General features: G+C 41.8%; 1 protein-coding gene across 1 annotated transcript in view; it reads left to right on the top strand.

Moving 5' to 3' along the window:
* Positions 1–3,893: 3,893 nt before the first annotated feature.
* LOC122788628 (inactive pancreatic lipase-related protein 1-like) overlaps positions 3,894–22,869 on the top strand; it is a 659,185-nt gene continuing 640,209 nt past the window's right edge. Inside the window, exons 1-2 of the mRNA XM_044055526.1 lie at positions 3,894–3,942; positions 6,518–6,672. Of these exons, the coding sequence (XP_043911461.1) occupies positions 3,894–3,942; positions 6,518–6,672 (204 nt within the window). The remainder of the gene's footprint in view (positions 3,943–6,517; positions 6,673–22,869) is intronic.

The following is a 22,869-nucleotide window of genomic DNA, read 5'->3' as shown; positions in this document are numbered from 1 at the left end:
TTCTTGGTTGTTATCTATGTTTGGGGTTGGGGTAGTTCTTTCACCTGGTTGTAGAACAGAGTTAATTGCTGCCCAAAATTGTTGTGGATTGTTCCTGTGCTTATCCTGTAACTTTTGGTAGTAAGATGTTTTGTCTGTTTTGGTGAGCTTTTTGGCTTTGTTATGTAGTTCAACGTATATTTGTTTGTTCAATTCGGATTTACTGTTGAGGTAGTTGGTCCAGGCCTTGTTTCTTTTTTTGAGGAGGGATTTTGTGTCTGGGGTTAACCGGGGGGGGGGGGGCATATGTAGTTTTAATTCTTGTTGTTCTGGAGGGGGCATGATGGTTAAGGGTGTTTAAGAAGGTAGTATTGAAATATAGTACAGCTTCATCAAGAGGTAGGTTTTTAGGGGCACAATGGGCTCATTCTTCAAACAGCCCCTTACTCAAACATGTCTGAGTGAGGCTAGACACTTAGCTTTTATTTTGCAATCATATTAGAAAAGATGTAATCAAAATGCATTGCTTCCTTGCTTCTTCCATAGGATTTAAGACTAACAAAAGCCACTGGATACAATCATTTCTGTTTCTTGTTTGCATGTGTTGTCCTGATTCAACCAGAAACTGCTTCGAACTCCAGGTAGCACTGGACAAACTATTTTGCTTTATGGCCAAATCTCATAAGAAGGAAAATCACTGCTCTTTTTGGCCAAAACCAGATGAGTATTAATTATCCATAATGATAATTATGTCATCCGAAACACTCATGTCCTTGCTAGTTCTTTGAAAATCAAAGCTCCCCCAAATATCTTTGCTCCTTCACAGTAGATGTGCACTCTCTTATAGTACCTAAGTACTCACACGAGTGTTGGAGTAGAACCTTTTCAATCTCTGGCCAGAAGTGATAGACTCTCCTATCTAATGGTGTTAGACGCACCTTCACTTAAAGCCTTTCTAAATTAGGGCTAAAGTCTTATTTTTTCATGTGCAATCCACAAATATATCTTTAGCAGGGAGTTAACCTGATTTCAACTGATACAGTAAAGCATCTTGTAAGAGGCCTTGCTACATAAACTCTTTGGGCACACAGTGCCTATATCAATGCATGCATATAGCTTTTCATTCTCATCCTTGATTTTTTATAGATTATATCAGTATTAGACCTTATTTCTGTTGTTCCATGCTTAGTTTTGTCTCCTACTGTGTATGTAATGTTTTCTACCATATACACTTTACTGACTTCATGTTTTATATGTATATGAAGAGAGAGATAACTATTTATATTTATATATTTATATTTTGGTAACTACAAAATGTTATGGTTGAGATTGGGCCACTTATGCCTAATTTACCTTACTAAATAAATAAGTATATAGCTAGAGAGATGTTAGTGGAGGACTATGCCCTCTTAGTTGCTCTCATACCTTCTGCTTGTCTGGTTGTATATTACTCAAGTAGCTCATAAAAATAGCATCCTGCTTCCATCTTCTGTAAACTGCTCTCTGTTATGCTGAATGACTGTCAGGGAACTGTCCTTTGTGCTGCCTTTTATGTAATACACACTGTCATTGTGCTCAGCATGTCATGCAAGTCTTCCATGAGGTCACATCACGTTTACTAACAGTACCAAGCCTATTCATAATATTATCACATACCTGTCTGCTGACACTCAAGGAGTTTACAGATGGGTTAGGGATTACAGACCTAGAGTGAGAACGTCAGAAGTATCTAAAGCTTTCAGCAATACATTTCTGTGACAGAAAGTCCCTCCATTGGACAAGGCTCTGCCCTTCATCACATGCTGTCCAAAGGTGTGAAATCAACCAGTTCTTCCTCCCCAGGGTGGGAAAGGTAGTTATTTAAAGACATTTTAGTGCCAAAGAATGAAAATGCTTGGAGATCAGTTCTAGATCATTCTTTCCTAAAGCTGTTTATGACAGTGCCCAAGTTCAAAATAATGTCACTTCACAACTTGTTACATGTTCTTCCTCAGTCAAGTTTCAAGGTAACACTAGATTTTAAGATATACTTATCATCACAACCCTCTTCATCCAGATGTTAGGCATTTATTAAGGTTTTCTGTGTCTGGGTCACATTATCAGTTCTCTCCTTTACCATTTGGACTGTCCTTGTTTTATGTCAAAGCTGGTATTGGAGTTTACTTTAAGCCAAAATGTCCACCTCCCCATTTTCTTTCCTGAACCTAAAAATGAGTGAGAAAGGATTCTCCATAATTTGGATGTCCACAGACAACTCGGGTACTATCATGACAGAACTAAATATGTCAGATCTTTGGATCAGTTATTCATTTCTTGTGAAGGGAAGAAGAAGCAGAAGTGACAACTTTTGTCAAACTATTTCCAAATAGTTGTCTAAGGCCTTTGATATACTCACACAACAAAAGTATTCCTGGCAGGGTCAAGGCCCACTCTACCAGGGCCGTGGCTTCATCTCTGGCTTTTTGGACAGGGTTGTTTTTTAGAAATATTGTAGAAGCTGCAAGTTGGTCAGCTGTACATACATTACCAAGGCATTACAAGCTCTATTCCTTCTCTAGATCTAGATCAAGCTTTACTAGGTCCATTGTCCAGTGGCTGCTGTACCCTTCCCCTTCCACTTCCCAAATGTAGTAAGCTAGGGTAATCTACCCACATAGCTAAGGCTACTGCAGTAGTGAACAATATGATAAACATAGTATAGCTGTGTAAGCAAACACCATAATAATAGATGTTTGCGTGATCACTGCTGCAGAGCTGCTCGCTCCTTCCATCCACCTTGTTTTTTGGTGTGTTTATTCCAGGGTGTGGATATTAATTTTTTGTTGTTCCTACCATGTCCTTCCAAGGTTCAACCTCCCTCTCTCTGTTGGCTTGAAAGCTCTGAAGGGCTTGCCGTCAAAATCTGACTTTTTAGTCAACTCAGCTCAAGCTGACTAATGGTTTTGTATGTGGTAGGTGCCCTGAAGCTTTGGAATCTGTCAGGCTGTTATATGCTTGGCAGGATGTAACACCATATAGCTAAGGCTACTGCAGCAGTGATCATTCGAAGATCTGCTATTATGGTAAGATCAATGTACATAACTGTACTTTTTACACTTTTTTTGCAGAGTAGATAACTTTGCTGTATTTTTTTCCTTTTGGATGGAGGTTATCATTGTTTTTCTAGCGTCTTCTTGTTATTGCTGAAACAAACACCTCTTACTTGTTCCTAATCAGTTACCAGTGATCACATAAAACATACAGTAAAGATAAATAAGCTATCTAGTTGGGCCATGTAGAATTATAACATAACCTGGCCTCACATCCATTAACATGCCAGCCGTATGTATCTTGTGTTACTGCAATATTAGTTATAACTTTGTAAAGAAAGGAATGCAAACAGGAATCAGGATGTAGGTAATCCTACATAAGTCTAATTGTTATAATAAGCAAACACTCCTTAATTGTATGTATTTTAATCATGTAAAACCAAAAACAATGTGCAGATTAAAAGTATTACATTAGAATACAGATATTAAAGTCAATTTCATAACTATTTAAGGAACTTTTAACTTTTTGATCTGATTAAAAAGTTTTAGTTATTGGTGCTTTAATACATGATGAGAGCTTTGATGTCTTGCATATTTCTTTGAGAACATATCCTGGAAATGTAAATATTTGTTCAGCTGGATTTGTTATTTGTGTTAGATATCATAAAGGAATTATTCCTACCACAGTGAAATTTATCAGTATGTACACGTTGACATCTGGAATTCTTCACAGAAATTATAACTACAAAAGTGTATAAATAGGGGACTGATTGTGGGACTTTATTTTTTCAGTTACTTTCAAGGTAAGATATATTTTCAAATCTTCCCTATTATTGGCTATGCTATCCATAATATTAACATGCTGCCCTGTTGATTACTTTACAGATGCTGGGAATTTTCTTTAATCTTATGCTGATGGTCAACTTTATAAAAGGTACATCTTATATTTCGTAATAATCATTGCTGCACAAACTGCACAGTTTAGAGGTCTCAGAGCATCTATATAATTTAAATGGTGTTATTATATTTGATGTCTTCTTGTTAAGAAATGTTTTAAAGAGTTGCTTCTGACCATCTTTTTAAGAAAGATAATGTAGATTGTTAATGAGTCTGATCTTGGACTAATTTCTGCACAGTGAATGTACAACAAATGCTAGATGAGGCATCGATTTGAAATGCTATGTTATAACTTTTTTGTCAGGAATCTAATCATACTATGAAATTTTGGTATAATCTAATGAATGGTTTTGTGTAAATAAATGAAGAATAAAATACAAGTTCTACATTGTTATAGGAAACCTGTCAACATATCCTAACAAAGTAAATGCTCTTTATAATCTATTCATTTCAGCTGTTTGGGAATGTATAGACTGACTAGAAAACTGAGGAAATAGAAAAGTTCAATAGACCACATGCTATAATTCAGTGAGCAGTAAAAGATATCACTTCTGATAGTACTGTAATTGAAAACACACACACATATATATCTTTGTTAAAATGATCCATATTGGAGGAAATAATACTGTCAGAAATGTTTTTTCTCTTCATGTTATTTGTACTCCCCATGGTGATCACCAAGTTGCCCATTTGTTTCCCATTGGGCTGGGAAACTCTGGTACCCACTCATTCCGCACTGTAGTGTGAGAACCTCCAGAGTTCATTTATTCCCCTGCTGGGTGAGAACTAGCTGAGGCACAACCATCTCTCAGGCAGCAGTCCAGGTAGCCATTAGGGGAGTCTCTACATTTTCCTAAGCCCTAGACACTGACCCCTCACATTATCAGAAGAGCCATCTGTGCCCTTCCAAAAGATCATGCATGCATCCACAGGGCTACCATCACTGGCCTAGGTGGCATGCCTACATTCTGCATTGACTGATGGCCTGTTTCAGACATCAGCCTCATGCCTGCACCCTGGCAATAGGCCCAGTGATTGGGAGTCGCTAAATCCCCCCCCCCCCCGGGTGGGCATGCCAACCAAAGATGGCTCCCTCCAGTCCACCAACCTAACCAACCTAAGTCTTTCTGCACCTATACTGTTATTTAAACTTAAAACATTTAAAAGAGTTCCAGGGCTTTATCCCTCTGAGCCACAGAACCAAGGGAAATAGTGTTGCCAAAAATTATAGAAAACATAGAAGTTAAGGTTTGTGTTAAAAATTATATAACCAACAGTATGTTCTTAAATGCTATGTATGAAATGTGTTAAATTAATTGGAAAAGATTCTTTAAATATTTAGTTAACCTTGTTTTCTGCTGTACTTTAAAACAAGTGCTTTGTTCTTGTCTCGTAGAAGATCAGGAGTCTAAGGTTGAAAGGGAAAGTGCATCCATTCTGCAGTAAACTTTTTGTTAGTTTGTTTTTGCTGGAAAAGTGTCTCACTTTATGTGTTATTTTCTTACAGTACTGTTCTAGTTTATGTTCTGAAATAAAAATGAGATTTCCCCCAGAATGTCCTGAAAGTGAAAGAAACATGATTTTTTTAATGCAAAACTTTTGTTTAGTAAAACCAAACCTCTACAAAACATGAAAAGATCATCTGGGTCAGAACACTGTATTTTTCTCACACTCACAGAAAATGTTAAGCTTCCACAAAGCAGAAGAGGCATATTTATTTATGTGTTATGCATGTTCTTCCCAGTCCTGTGAGTAGATAGGCACTGAAATAGCTACAGATGAAATGATATACCAAGATTAAGAGCAACAAAATTGTACTAAACCTAACAGACAATAAATCAGAATCAAAATGTGACATTATTAAGAAGAATGCACCGGTATCATTTATAAATAGTTGTCAGAATATGCTTTCTATATGCCAATCCACATTTGGATGTTAGGGTTGTAACAAACTATTTTTCCAAGCTTCACACTAGCTGCAGAAAACTTGTTGTTACTTTTATTTGTCTTACTATTGGTCATCAGGTGAATTTATATACTAAAATTAAAAACCAGAAGCAATTTTATTTTACATTTGTTTACCGGGAAAGTCCGACTGGACCCAGGTCCTTTTTCAGCAGCGGCCCAGGGAAAAAGCTCCACATTTACTTAATAAATCATAGAATAATGTACAATAATAAACATCAAAAATACAGAAAATATAATAATAAATGAATGAGAAATACAACAAGTAATACAAAATAATACCAGGAATACAAAGAGAGCGAAAGACTAGAATAACATGAGGCGGGAGTAGTATATATGCAACCAAGATGTCATGTACAAACATTTCGTATTTTGGAAAATATCTGTTGTGCTTTTAATGAATTTGTCATGTATTGATCAGTGATGTAACCTGAGAGGGGTAATGGAGAGGGATCGTGAACATACAGTTGGAGATAAACCGAATACATAAATCATTATGCAGGAGTGATAACTGAGCAATCTGACAAGACATATTACTGCAGCTAACTAAAGGACAACAGTTCAATTGCTGCTTTTTTGTTTCATAGCATATAACATATATACCAGAATAGCTGACAGCATTTTAATGATGAACCATTTTCTTGCAGGTGCTGAGGTATGCTATGACAGATTAGGCTGTTTCACAGATGACTACCCGTATTCTGGATCAGTCCAGCGGCCTTTACAAGAACTGCCTTCATCACCAGAAAGCATCAACACACGTTTTCTGCTATGGACAAGGAGAAATCATCAGAATTACCAGGTATGGTATGATATTCATGGCAAAAAGAAGCAAGGAAACAAATAAATTAAGATCCCTCATTTAAACAGAGACTGCCTTATATTTTTATAATGCTTCTATAATAATAGCTACTTAAACACAGTACAAAACTGAACATGCAGTCACAACTAGTCAAAGTTCAAAGTTGTATTTTTAAAAATTTCAAACATAAGCAGCTCCTGAAAAGTGTTTACATCATAACGATATTTCACCCTACCCCAAATAATACATTTCAATCATTCATACTGGTCTCAGTTTTCACATCATGCCTCTGAAGGGTTAAGATTTTTACAGACCTTTCACGTATCACTAAAACTGGTGCAGTATGTATTTCATTCATTAGCTCAAAATGCTACACATTTGTGATCCCATTTATTGAGACAGACACATATGCAAGAAAGACCAGCCACAGGAATTCACAGCTGCTGTATTTGAGCCTGATATCACAACACAGCAGCAACTGCAATTGGAGCCCCCCAGGTTGCTTATCCTAAGACCTTCAAGCAAATAAAAATTCATACCACTTTTAAAAGCATGCTCATGCATTTGTCATTTTGCAGTGGTGAACTAAGGCTTCTGTCATTGTATAATGGTCTCTGATACATGAAATTTTGTGGTCTACCAGAAACATCACAAATACTACAGAAGATTGCTTTTGATATGAATAGAAACAAAAGGTCTTCCACTCATGGTACCTCAGTGGAATTATGTTAGGCTTTCTTTACAGCACAGGGTATACGTACAGAATTACTTGAGAGAAGGGCTATCTAGAAGGGTGTTTTAAAATGTGCAATGCTATCCAGAATTGCAAAGCTCCTTGTTGACTTTCATTGTTTATAGTATATTGGTATGCAACTTGACAAATTTATCTTGCTTCCAGAATAATTTGAATCTTTCCTATACTTTGTATTTTCCTCATGATCCTCATAAAACCGCCTGTCATTTCCTGTAGGCTGCAAAGGCAGATAAACAGAAATTCTGCAAAGCATAATCAGTCAGTCAGTCAATCAACCATTCTGCATTGCCATTCTGGAATAACTTTAATGGCAGAATTTTTTTTGTATGTTCATGTAAGAAAGTTTCCTGTGTATATCTTGCAGTGATTTTTAATCTTAACTTGAAAGTGCTTGTTAGTTCATAAACTTAGTTAAATTTCTGTTCTATATAGTTTTACATTTTATTTTTTAGTTTATCTTGAATCTAACAGTTTGATGTTTTTATTTCATTTTTAATAAGCTAATTTCTTGCTGTTTCTTGGAATGGGTGTTCAGTAACAGCCTCTGATGCTTCAGAAAGATTGAGACACATCATTAGGACCATTTATACATTAAACTAAGATAGCAAACCTTAAGCAAAAATAGCTGTTCTAAAACAATTGTTGATAGCACAGAAAATCTTTGTGTAATAATAACCCATGTTATTACTGAAACAGAAATAAAACCAAAACAGACAAAACAAAGGAAAAAAATATCACACACATCAGGAATAAGAGTCTAAAACAGGAGCTGAAATGCTTGAAAAATGATGAACTACTTCTCAATTTATTTCTTAACTGTGAAAGTGAACTGCCATACTGTGGGGTCTATTTCAGGACTGGTGGAAATTGATTGCAGTATCCTTGAACAAGGACAGAAAATCTGGGAAACTACAGGCCTTTTAGCCAAAAAACAGAAGTAAGAGAATTAAAACCTAATGGGTAGACTAGCAGCATTTCCAAAGGACAGCAAGCCTTGGATTTACATCCAAGAGGAACTGTTAGACAAAGCTGATCTAGTTTTAGGGCAGGGTTACAGGTGAGTTTGAGAGGGAGTGCCAGAAGACACAGCCTTACCAAACTTAACAAGGCCTTTGAATCAGCCCTACACAGGATCCAAAATGAAACTTGGAGGGGTTGAGGATATGACCAGGACTGGGGGAATGGATAACTATATGGATGAATGTGGAGGACACCGAAGGGTGTGCTGATAAGGACAATGTCAGGAAATGAAAATGTACAACTTGTATCTGTTCTGATGACAGTAATCTTCAGAGTGTTGGTCTCAAGTGTAGCTGAGAGAATGCAGTAGATAATCAATTTCTCTGCGGATGATACAAAGATATATGTGCAGCAATGGGAATGTGGAAACGTCTATAAAGAATTTAGAAAGGTTGAACAAGTGGGCAGCAAGGTGGCAGTTTTGTTTCAGCATAAACAAATGCAGAGTAATGGATTTATGCCACAACAACCCTGGTGTGAAGTATCAGCTTGGAAGAGAGAACTGATGACAACAGAGAAGGAAAAGTGTCCGCGTACGTTACTCACACCTGGATTGGATTGCCAGGAGTAAACTGACAGGGTAGTGGCATTAGCAAACAGAATCTTGGGATGTATCCTTAGATGGACAGATTCCAGAAACAAACATTAATTGTTTTCACTCACTAGGACCTTAGTCAAACCACATCCTGACTACTGCATCTAGCTCTGGAGGCTATATAAAGAAAAGTACATCAGGCTGCTGAAAGAGAGGAAAACTACAAGACTGATCTGAGAAATGGAGAGGAAGAACTACGATCAGAAGCTAGATGAGCTAGAGTTCTCACTTAAAACTGGAAGGAAGAGGCATACCCATCTACCTGCAGGCACTGAAAAATCGGAAAAAAATGCCCTCAAAAATAGGAACCATCCATCCATCCACAACCCCTTTTTCTCATTTTTGCACATGGGGTTGGGGTGTCACTTCACCAGTGACAATCAACTACAGCCAAGTTTTAATCTGCCGGGTGGCTAAAAATCTGGACATCTAATTGGCATAAAATTTGAATACTAAATACCACATAACACTTCCTGCTTCCAGTAGGAATGGGGATATTACTCAGAAAAAAAAATAAAAACGGAGTGTGACAAAAATGATAAAAAATATAAGCACATTATCAAAGAGACAGTGTAGAACATGTAGACTTTAATGAACTGTATTGTAAAATTCTACCACTCAAGGGCATTTGTTTTTCCCTCAGAAAAAAGAAGTTGTAAGGGTTCTGCAACAAAAAGCTGACTTCCTGAAAGTCTTCCCTTCAAATGCCAGAAAACAAAGAGGACAAAAAACTATTTTTTTCTTGTTTTTTGCAGGGGTGTGAGTTCCACACTCCCTCAGAACTTACATATATCAATTCCACAGTCACACAGTAAGTCTGAGAAGGGAGAAATTTCCCTAAGAAGTGAATCATTGCCGGTGCACCTTTAGAAAGACTTCAGCAGTGATTTCCTTTGGAGAAAAGTCTGCAGCTTTATCTGTTTGTCTTTTCTTTGAGATGGTGTGGGAAGACCGCTTGTAAGACGTGTGCCCTCCTTCTTTAAATTTACGTTGCTTGTCATGTAGTGTGTTTTTCTGTATACTGTACAGCTTAAAATCATGTGTTATAAGGGGATTCAGAAAATTGTGTTACAGGGTATATCAAACCTGAAAATAGGGACATACCTCCAAAAACAGGGCAGCCTAAATCAGGCCTGAAAATAGGAATGGTTATCCAAAATACGGACAGTTAAGAAGTATGGGAATAGGGGACATATCATATTGGTACACAAGATCATGTCAGGGAGGGACCATTTTGATGAAGGACAGAGGAGAAAAAGGTGGGATCATAGGTTAGCTGATTGTAGGGAATAACTTCTCCCCAGAACTTTTTGACAGAGATGGTTGTAGATTCAGTGAGTGGACAACTAGAATAGGATGGTAGAAAAGGAATCTACAGATACATTCAAGACAACATGAAGCAAATGAGGGAGGTGGAAAAAGTATAAGGGGATGGTAGGGTTGGAAGAAAGAGAGAGACTGTTAAGGCACCAAAAAATATAATTAGATAGGCTTATTGTCTACTGTTAAGTAAATGTAGCATAAACAGTGTGTCTCAGGGCGGACTAAATTCAAAAAATATATACATATGTGTGTGGATGGTTGGGTGGGTATGTCCACTTGTATATGAGACAGAGACCGCAACCATGGGATATTTAGGATACACATTTTCTATTAGCAGATCACATTCCAGGGTAACTCATCTGCCTAGTAAACAACTGAGCCGCTGCCTTCTGATGACTTATAAGAGGTTTCTGCATCCATTTTTAACAGGAAAACTTTTTCGTAAACCAAACTCTGATCTCTTTGCATTCCCTACCAATTCAAGATGTAATTCTTGTTTTCCCTCATTCCACTCTCACAGTAGTCAAAGTTAGGATGCATTGATGAAGCCCTGGCCTCGAGGTCTTCTTTACACCTTTGTCTTAGTTATTCAGAAGGTGAAATTCACCACTTTACTCATGTGTATTAATCCTTAACCTCAAACAGCCCCTATCCCCAACTGTCCACATAACCTTACTGAAAACTGTTTCCTCAACAGTACCATTATACAGAGCACTCACACACACTGCAGATACACCATCACACACATACTAAGCAGGGCACTCACACACTGCAGATACACCATCACACACATACTAAGCAGGGCACTCACACACACTGCAGATACACCATCACACACCTACTACACAGGGCACTCACACACACTGCAGATACACCATCACACACATACTAAGCAGGGCACTCACACACACTGCAGATACACCATCACACACATACTAAGCAGGGCAGTCACACACACTGCAGACAAACCATCACACAAATACTACATAAGACACTCACACATACTGTAGATAAACCATCACACACATACTAAGCAGGACACTCACACACACTGCAGATAAACCATTACACAAATACCTAGCAGGGCACTCACACACACTGCAGATACACCATAACACACATACTAAGCAGGGCACTCACACACACTGCAGATACACCATCACACACATACTAAGCAGGGCACTCACGCACACTGCAGATAAACCATTACACACATACCTAGCAGGGCACTCACACACACTGCAGATACACCATAACACACATACTAAGCAGGGCACTCAAACACACTGCAGATACACCATCACACACATACTAAGCAGGGCACTCACGCACACTGCAGATACACCATCACACACATACTAAGCAGGGCAGTCACACACACTGCAGATAAACCATTACACACATACCTAGCAGGGCACTCACACACACTGCAGATACACCATCACACATCTAATACACAGGGCACTCGCACATACTGCAGAGACACCATCACACACCTACTACACAGGGCACTCACACAGACTGCAGATACACCATCACACACATACTAAGCAGGGCACTCACACACACTGCAGATACACCATCACACACATACTAAGCAGGGCACTCACACACACTGCAGATACACCATCACACACATACTACACAGGGCACTCACACACACTGCAGATACACCATCACACACATACTAAGCAGGGCACTCACACACACTGCAGATAAACCATCACACACATACTAAGCAGGGCACTCACACACACTGCAGACAAACCATCATAAAATACTACATCAGACACTCACACACACTGTAGATAAACCATCACACACATACTAAGCAGGGCACTCACACACACTGCAGATAAACCATCACACACATACTAAGCAGGGCACTCACACACACTGCAGATACACCATCACACACATACTAAGCAGGGCACTCACACACACTGCAGATACACCATCACACACATACTAAGCATGTCACTCACACACACTGCAGATACACCATCACACATCTACTACACAGGGCACTCACACACACTGCAGATACACCATCACACACCTACTACACAGGGGACTCATACACACTGCAGATACACCATCACACACATAATAAGCAGGGACTCACACACACTGCAGATACACCATCACACGCCTACTGCACAGGGCACTCACACACACTGCAGATACACCATCACACACCTACTACACAGGGGACTCATACACACTGCAGATACACCATCACACACATACTACACAGGGCATTCACACACGCTGCAGATACACTATCACACACGTACTACACAGGGCACTCACACACACTGCAGATACACCATCACACACATACTAAGCAGGGCACTCACACACACTGCAGATACACCATCACACACGTACTAAGCAGGGAACTCACACACACTGCAGATACACCATAACACACATACTAAGCAGGGCACTCACACACACTGCAGATACACCATCACACACATACTAAGCAGGGCACTCACGCACACAGATACACCATCACATACACACTAAGCAGGGCACTCATACACACTGCAGATACATCATCACACATCTAATACACAGGGCACTCGCACATATTGCAGATACACCATCACACACCTACTACACAGGGCACTCACACACACACTGCAAATACACCATCACACACCTACTACACAGGGCACTCAAACACACTGCAGATAGTCCACCAAACACATACTACACAGTGCACACACACAAACTGCAGACAAACCATCACACACATACTAAGCAGGGCAATCACACACACACTGCAGATACACCATCACACACATACTAACCAGGACACTCACACACACTGCAGATACACCATCACGCACATACTAACCAGAACACTCACACACACTGCAGATAAACCATCACACACATACTAAGCAGGGCACTCACACACACACTGCAGATACACCATCATGCACATACTAAGCAGAGCACTCACACACACTGCAGATTCACCATCACACACATATTAAGCAGGGCACTCACACACACTGCAGACAAACCATCACACAAATACTACATAAGACACTCACACACATACTGCAGATACACCATCACACACATACTAAGCAGGGCACCCACACACACTGCAGATACACCATCACACACATACTAAGCATGGCACTGACACGCACTGCAGATACACCATCACACACATAATAAGCAGGGACTCACACACACTGCAGATACACCATCACTCGCCTACTACACAGGGCACTCACACACACTGCAGATACACCATCACACACCTACTACAAAGGGGACTCATACACACTGCAGATACACCATCACACACCTACTACACAGGGCACTCACACACACTGCAGATACACCATCACACACTTACTACACAGGGCACTCACACACACTGCAAATACACCACCAAACACATACTAAGCAGGGCACTCACAAAAACTGCAGATAAACCATCACACACATACTAAGCAGGGCACTCACACACACTGTAGATACACCATCACACATGTACTAAGCAGGGAACTCACACACACTGCAGATACACCATCACACACATACTAAGCAGGGCACTCACACACACTGCAGATACACCATCACACACATACTAAGCAGGGCACTCACACACACTGCAGATACACCATCACATACATACTAAGCAGGGCACTCATACACACTGCAGATACATCATCACACATCTAATACACAGGGCACTCAAGCACACTGCAGATACACCATCATACACCTACAACACAGGGCACTCACACACACTGCAGATACACCATCACACACCTACTACACAGGGCACTCACACACACTGCAGATAGTCCAACAAACACATACTACACAGTGCACACACACAAACTGCAGACAAACCATCACACACATACTAAGCAGAGCAATCACACACACACTGCAGATACACCATCACACACATACTAACCAGGACACTCACACACACTGCAGATACACCATCACGCACATACTAACCAGAACACTCACACACTGCAGATAAACCATCACACACATACTAAGCAGGGCACTCACACACACACTGCAGATACATCATCATGCACATACTAAGCAGAGCACTCACACACACTGCAGATTCACCATCACACACATATTAAGCAGGGCACTCACACACACTGCAGACAAACCATCACACAAATACTACATAAGACACACACACACACTGCAGATAAACCATCACACACATACTAAGCAGGGCACTCACACACACTGCAGATAAACCATCACACACATACTAAGCAGGAGACTTACACACACTGCAGATACACCACCAAACACATACTACACAGGGCACACACACAAACTGCAGATAAACCATCACACACATACTAAGCAGGGCACTCACACACACTGCAGATACACCATCACACACATACTAGCCAGGGCACTCACACACACTGCAGATACACCATCACACACCTACTACACAGGGCAATCACACACACTGCAGATACACCATCACACACTGACTAGACAGGGCACTCATACACACTGCACATACACCATCACACACCTACTGCACAGGGCATTCACACACACTGCAGATACACCATCACACACATACTAACCAGGACACTCACACACACTGCAGATACACCATTACGCACATACTAACCAGAACACGCACGCACACTGCAGATAAACCATCACACACATACTAAGCAGGGCACTCACACACACACTGCGGATACACCATCATGCACATACTAAGCAGAGCACTCACACACACTGCAGATTCACCATCACACACATATTAAGCAGGGCACTCACACACACTGCAGACAAACCATCACACAAATACTACATAAGACACTGACACACACACTGCAGATAAACCATCACGCACATACTAAGCAGGGCACTCACACACACTGCAGATAAACCATCACACACATACTAAGCAGGAGACTTACACACACTGCAGATATACCACCAAACACATACTACACAGGGCACACACACACTGCAGATAAACCATCACACACATACTAAGCAGGGCACTCACACACACTGCAGATACACCATCACACACATACTAACCAGGGCACTCACACACTGCAGATACACCATCACACACCTACTACACAGGGCAATCACACACACTGCAGATACACCATCACACACTGACTAGACAGGGCACTCATACACACTGCACATACACCATCACACACCTACTGCACAGGGCATTCACACACACTGCAGATACACCATCACACACATACTAAGCAGGGCACTCACACACACTGCAGATACACCATCACACACATACTAAGCAGGGCACTCACACACACTGCAGATAAACCATCCTACACATACTAGGCAGGGCAGTCACACACACTGCAGAGAAACCATCACACAAATACTACATAAGACACTCACACACACTGTAGAAAAAACATCACACACATACTAAGCAGGGCACTCACACATACTGCAAATAAACCAGCACACACATACCTAGCAGGGCACTCACACACACTGCAGATACACCATCACACACATACTAAGCAGGGCACTCACACACACTGCAGATACACCATCACACACATACTAAGCAGGGCACTCACACACTGCAGATACACCATCACACACATACTAAGCAGGTCACTCACACACACTGCAGATACACCATCACACATCTACTACACAGGGCACTCACACACACACTGCAGATACACCATCACACACCTACTACACAGGGCACTCACACACACTGCAGATACACCATCACACACATACTAAGCAGGGCACTCACACACACTGCAGATAAACCATCACACAAATACTAGGCAGGGCAGTCACACACACTGCAGATACACCATCACACACATACTAAGCAGGGCACTCACACACACTGCAGATACACCATCACACATCTACTACACAGGGCACTCGCACATATTGCAGATACACCATCACACACCTACTACACAGGGCACTCACACACACACTGCAAATACACCATCACACACCTACTACACAGGGCACTCACACACACTGCAGATACACCACCAAACACATACTACACAGGGCACACACACAAACTGCAGACAAACCATCACACACATACTAAGCAGAGCACTCACACACACACTGCAGATACACCATCACACACATACTAACCAGGACACTCCCACACACTGCAGATACACCATCACACACATACTAACCAGGACACTCACACACACTGCAGATAAACCATCATGCACATACTAAGCAGGGCACTCACACACACTGCAAATACACCATCACACACATACTAAGCAGAGCACTCACACACACTGCAGATTCACCATCACACACATATTAAGCAGGGCACTCACACACACTGCAGACAAACCATCACATAAATACTACATAAGACACTCACACACACACTGCAGACAAACCATCACACACATACTAAGCAGGTCACTCACACACACTGCAGATAAACCATCACACACATACTAAGCAGGGGACTTAGACACACTGCAGATACACCACCAAACACATACTACACAGGGCACACACACAAACTGCAGATAAACCATCACACACATAATAAGCAGGGCACGCACACACACTGCAGATACACCATCACACACATACTAACCAGGACACTCACACACACTGCAGATAAACCATCACACACATACTAATCAGGGCACTCACACACACTGCAGATACACCATCACACACATACTAAGCAGAGCACTCACACACACTGCAGATTCACCATCACACACATATTAAGCAGGGCACTCACACACACTGCAGACAAACCATCACATAAATACTACATAAGACACTCACACACACACTGCAGATAAACCATCACACACATACTAAGGAGGGGACTTAAACACACTGCAGATACACCACCAAACACATACTACACAGGGCACACACACAAACTGCAGATAAACCATCACACACATAATAAGCAGGGCACTCACACACACTGCAGATACACCATCACACACATACTAACCAGGGCACTCACACACACTGCAGATAAACCATCACACACATACTAAGCAGGGCAATCACACACACTGCAGAAACACCATCACACACATACTAAGCAGGGCACTCACACACACTGCAGATACAGCATCACACACCTACTACACAGGGCAATCACACACACTGCAGATACACCATCACACACTTACTACACAGGGCACTCATACACACTGCACATACACCATCACACACCTACTACACAGGGCACTCACACACACTGCAGATACACCCCCAAACACATACTACACAGGGCACTCACACAAACTGCAGATACACTATCACACACATACTAAGCAGGGCACTCACACACACACTGCAGATATACCATCACACACATACTAACCAGGACACTCACACACAATGCAGATACACCATCACACACATACTAATCAGGACACTCACACACACTGCAGATCAACCATCACACACATACTAAGCAGGGCACTCACACACACTGCAGATACACTATCACGCACATACTAAGCAGAGCACTCACACACACTGCAGATTCACCATCACACACATATTAAGCAGGGCACTCACACACACTGCAGACAAACCATCACACAAATACTACATAAGACACTCACACACACACTGCAGATAAACCATCACACACATACTAAGCAGGGCACTCACACACACTGCAGATAAACCATCACACACATACTAAGCAGGGCACTCACACACACTGCAGATACACCATCAAACACATACTACACAGGGCACACACACAAACTGCAGATAAACTATCACACACATACTAAGCAGGGCATTCACACACACTGCAGATACACCATCACACACATACTAACCAGGGCACTCACACACACTGCAGATAAACCATCACACACATACTAAGCAGGGCAATGACACACACTGCAGAAACACCATCACACACATACTAAGCAGGGCACTCACACACACTGCAGATACAACATCACACACCTACTACATAGGGCAATCACACACACTGTAGATACACCATCACACACTGACTAGACAGGGCACTCATACACACTGCACATACACCATCATGCACCTACTGCACAGGGCATTGACACACACTGCAGATACACAATCACACACCTACTACACAGGGCACTGACACACACTGCAGATACACCATCACACACTTACTAAGGAGGGCACTCACACACACTGCAGATACACCATCACACACATACTAAGCAGGGCACTCACACACACTGCAGATATACCATCACACACATACTAGGCAGGGCACTTATACACACTGCAGATACACCATCACACAAATACTACATAAGACACTCACACACACTGCAGATAAACCATCACACACATACTAAGCAGGGCACTCACACACACTGCAAATAAACCAGCACACACATACCTAGCAGGGCACTCACACACTGCAGATACACCATCACACACATACTAAGCAGGGCACTCACACACACTGCAGATACACCATCACACACATACTAACCAGGGCACTCACACACACTGCAGAAACACCATCACACACATACTAAGCAGGGCGCTCACACACACTGCAGATACAACATCACACACCTACTACACAGGGCAATCACACACTGCAGATACACCATCACACACTGACTAGACAGGGCACTCATACACACTGCACATACACCATCACACACCTACTGCACAGGGCACTCACACACACTGCAGATACACCATCACACACATCCTAATTTTTTTACATTTACAACTGTCAGATGTACAGGGCTTGAGTTACCGATGACTGTAAGAGATTATGAAAATATGAAATATTTTTCATATTTGTATTAAGTAAAACACAGAGTTGGTACTGTCAGGTTAGCAGCCCAGGGAAACAGTGTATGCTGGAATAAAATTATACTGAATGCTCTTGTTTAAACGAAGATATCAGATATAAAAGTATTTATTTAATGTACACTGTATTAATAGTAATGTTATTGTAATATTCAGACTGATCTGTTGCACAGTATATTTTGTGCTAGTAAAGAAAGTAATATATGTAAGCTAACAGGAAATGGCAGGTATCTACAATTAAATCTTTACTGTGGGATCTTCAGGTATTGCCTTACTGAATGCTTTTTACAGATGGTTATAAACATTTTGGAATATTTCTCTTATATACATTAATAAATTAAAAATGGAGTAAGATGGTATCATGTTGGTAGGCTATGCAAGCAGTGGATGTTGGAAAACTAATGATGGGAATACACTTGGGCAAGAGAAATACAGCAAAATATAGAACTATTTATTTGAGGTATACTGTATTAACACTAACTTTATTCTAATATTGGCACTAACATCTCATGAAAGCTAGGTCATGTACACAGCATCACACACCTACTACACAGGGCACTCATACACACTATACATACACCATCACACAAATACTTCATAAGACACTCACACACACTGTAGATAAACCATCACACACATACTAAGCAGGGCACTCACACACACTGCAAATAAACCAGCACACACATACCTAGCAGGGCACTCACACACACTGCAGATACACCATAACACACATACTAAGCAGGGCACTCACACACACTGCAGATACACCATCACACATCTACTACACAGGGCACTCGCACATACTGCAGATACACCATCACACACCTACTACACAGGGCACTCACACACACTGCAGATACACCATCACACACATACTAAGCAGGGCACTCACACACACTGCAGATACACCATCACACACATACTAAGCAGGGCACTCACACACACTGCAGATACACCATCATACACCTACAACACAGGGCACTCGCACATATTGCAGATACACCATCACACACATACTAAGCAGGGGACTTAAACACACTGCAGATACACCACCAAACACATACTTCACAGGGCACTCAAACACACTGCAGATAAACCATCGCACACATACTAACCAGGACACTCACACACACTGCAGATACACCATCATACACCTACAACACAGGGCACTAACACACACTGCAGATACACCATCACAAACCTGCAACTCAGGGCATTCACACACACTGCAGATGCACCATTACACATCTACTACACAGGGTACTCACACACACTGCAGATGCACCATCACACACCTACTACACAGGGCACTTATACACACTGCAGATACACCATCACACAAATACTACATAAGACACTCACACACACTGCAGATTCACCATCACACACATACTAAGCAGGGCACTTACACACACTGCAGACAAACCATCACACAAATACTACATAAGACGCTCACACACACACTGCAGATAAACCATCACACACTTACTAAGCAAGGCACTCACACACACTGCACACAAACCATCACACATAATAAGCAGGGCACTCACACACACTGCAGATACACCCCCAAACACATACTACACAGGGCACTCACACACACTGCAGATACACCATCACACACATACTAAGCAGAGCACTCACACACACTGCAGATTCACCATCACACACATACTAAGCAGGGCACTCACACACACTGCAGACAAACCATCACACAAATACTACATAAGACGCTCACACACACACTGCAGATAAACCATCACACACTTACTAAGCAGGGCACTCACACACACTGCAGATAAACCATAACACACATACTAAGCAGGGGACTTAAACACACTGCAGATACACCCCCAAACACATACTACACAGGGCACTCACACACACTGCACACAAACCATCACACATAATAAGAAGGGCACTCACACACACTGCAGATACACCATCACAAATATACTAACCAGGGCACTCACACACACTGCAGATACACCATCACACACATACTAAGCAGGGCACTCACACACACTGCAGATACACCATCACACACATACTAAGCAGGGCACTCACACACACTGCAGATACACCATCACACACCTACTACACAGGGCACTCACACACACTGCAGATACACCATCACACACTTACTACACAGGGCACTCACACACACTGCACATACACCATCACACACCTACTACACAGGGCACTCACACACACTGCAGATACACCACCAAACACATACTTCACAGGGCACTAAAACAAACTGCAGATACACCATCACACACATACTAACCAGGACACTCACACACACTGCAGATACACCATCACACACATACTAACCAGGACACACACACACACTGCAGATAAACCATCACACACATACTAAGCAGGGCCCTCACAAACACTGCATATACACCATCACAAACATACTAAGCAGAGCACTCACGCACACTGCAGATTCACCATCACACACATACTATGCAGGGCACTCACACACACTGCAGACAAACCATCACACAAATATTACATAAGACAATCACACACACACTGCAGATAAACCATCACACACATACTAAGCAGGGCACTCACACACACGGCAGATAAACCATCACATGCATACTAAGCAGGGCACTCGCACGCACTGCAGATACACCATCACACATAAACTAACCAGGGCACTCACACACACTGCAGATACACCATCACACACATACTAAGCAGGGCACTCACACACACTGCAGATACACCATCACACACATACTAAGCAGGGCACTCACACACACTGCAGATACACCATCACACACCTACTACACAGGGCACTCACACACACTGCAGATACACCATCACACACCTACTACACAGGGCACTCACACACACTGCAGATACACCACCAAACACATACTACACAGGGCACACACACAAACTGCAGACAAACCATCACACACATACTAAGCAGGGCACTCACACACACACTGCAGATACACCATCACACACATACTAAACAGGACACTCACACACACTGCAGATACACCATCACACACATACTAACCAGGACACTCACACACACTGCAGATAAACCATCGTACACATACTAAGCAGAGCACTCACACACACTGCAGATTCACCATCACACACATATTAAGCAGAGCACTCACACACACTGCAGACAAACCATCACACAAATACTACATATGACACTCACACACACACTGCAGATAAACCATCACACACATACTAAGCAGGGCACTCACACACACTGCAGATAAACCATTACACACATACTAAGCAGGGCACTCACACACACTGCAGATACACCACCAAACACATACTAACCAGGGCACACACACAAACTGCAGATAAACCATCACACACATACTAAGTAGGGCACTCACACACACTGCAGATACACCATCACACACATACTAAGCAGGGCACTCACACACACTGCAGATACACCATCACACACCTACTACACAGGGCACTCACACACACTGCAGATACACCATCACACACCTACTACACAGGGCACTCATACACACTGCACATACACCATCACACACCTACTACACAGGGCACTCACACACACTGCAGATACACCACCAACCACATACTACATAGGGCACACACACAAACTGCAGATACACCATCACACACA

The sequence above is a fragment of the Protopterus annectens genome, chromosome 14.part0, assembly GCF_019279795.1.
Source record: "Protopterus annectens isolate FY-2018-M chromosome 14.part0, PAN1.0, whole genome shotgun sequence".
Classification (NCBI taxonomy): Eukaryota; Metazoa; Chordata; order Ceratodontiformes; family Protopteridae; genus Protopterus; species Protopterus annectens.
Note: the sequence above shows the minus strand (reverse complement) of the source record. Positions and strands in the feature narration are given on the sequence as shown.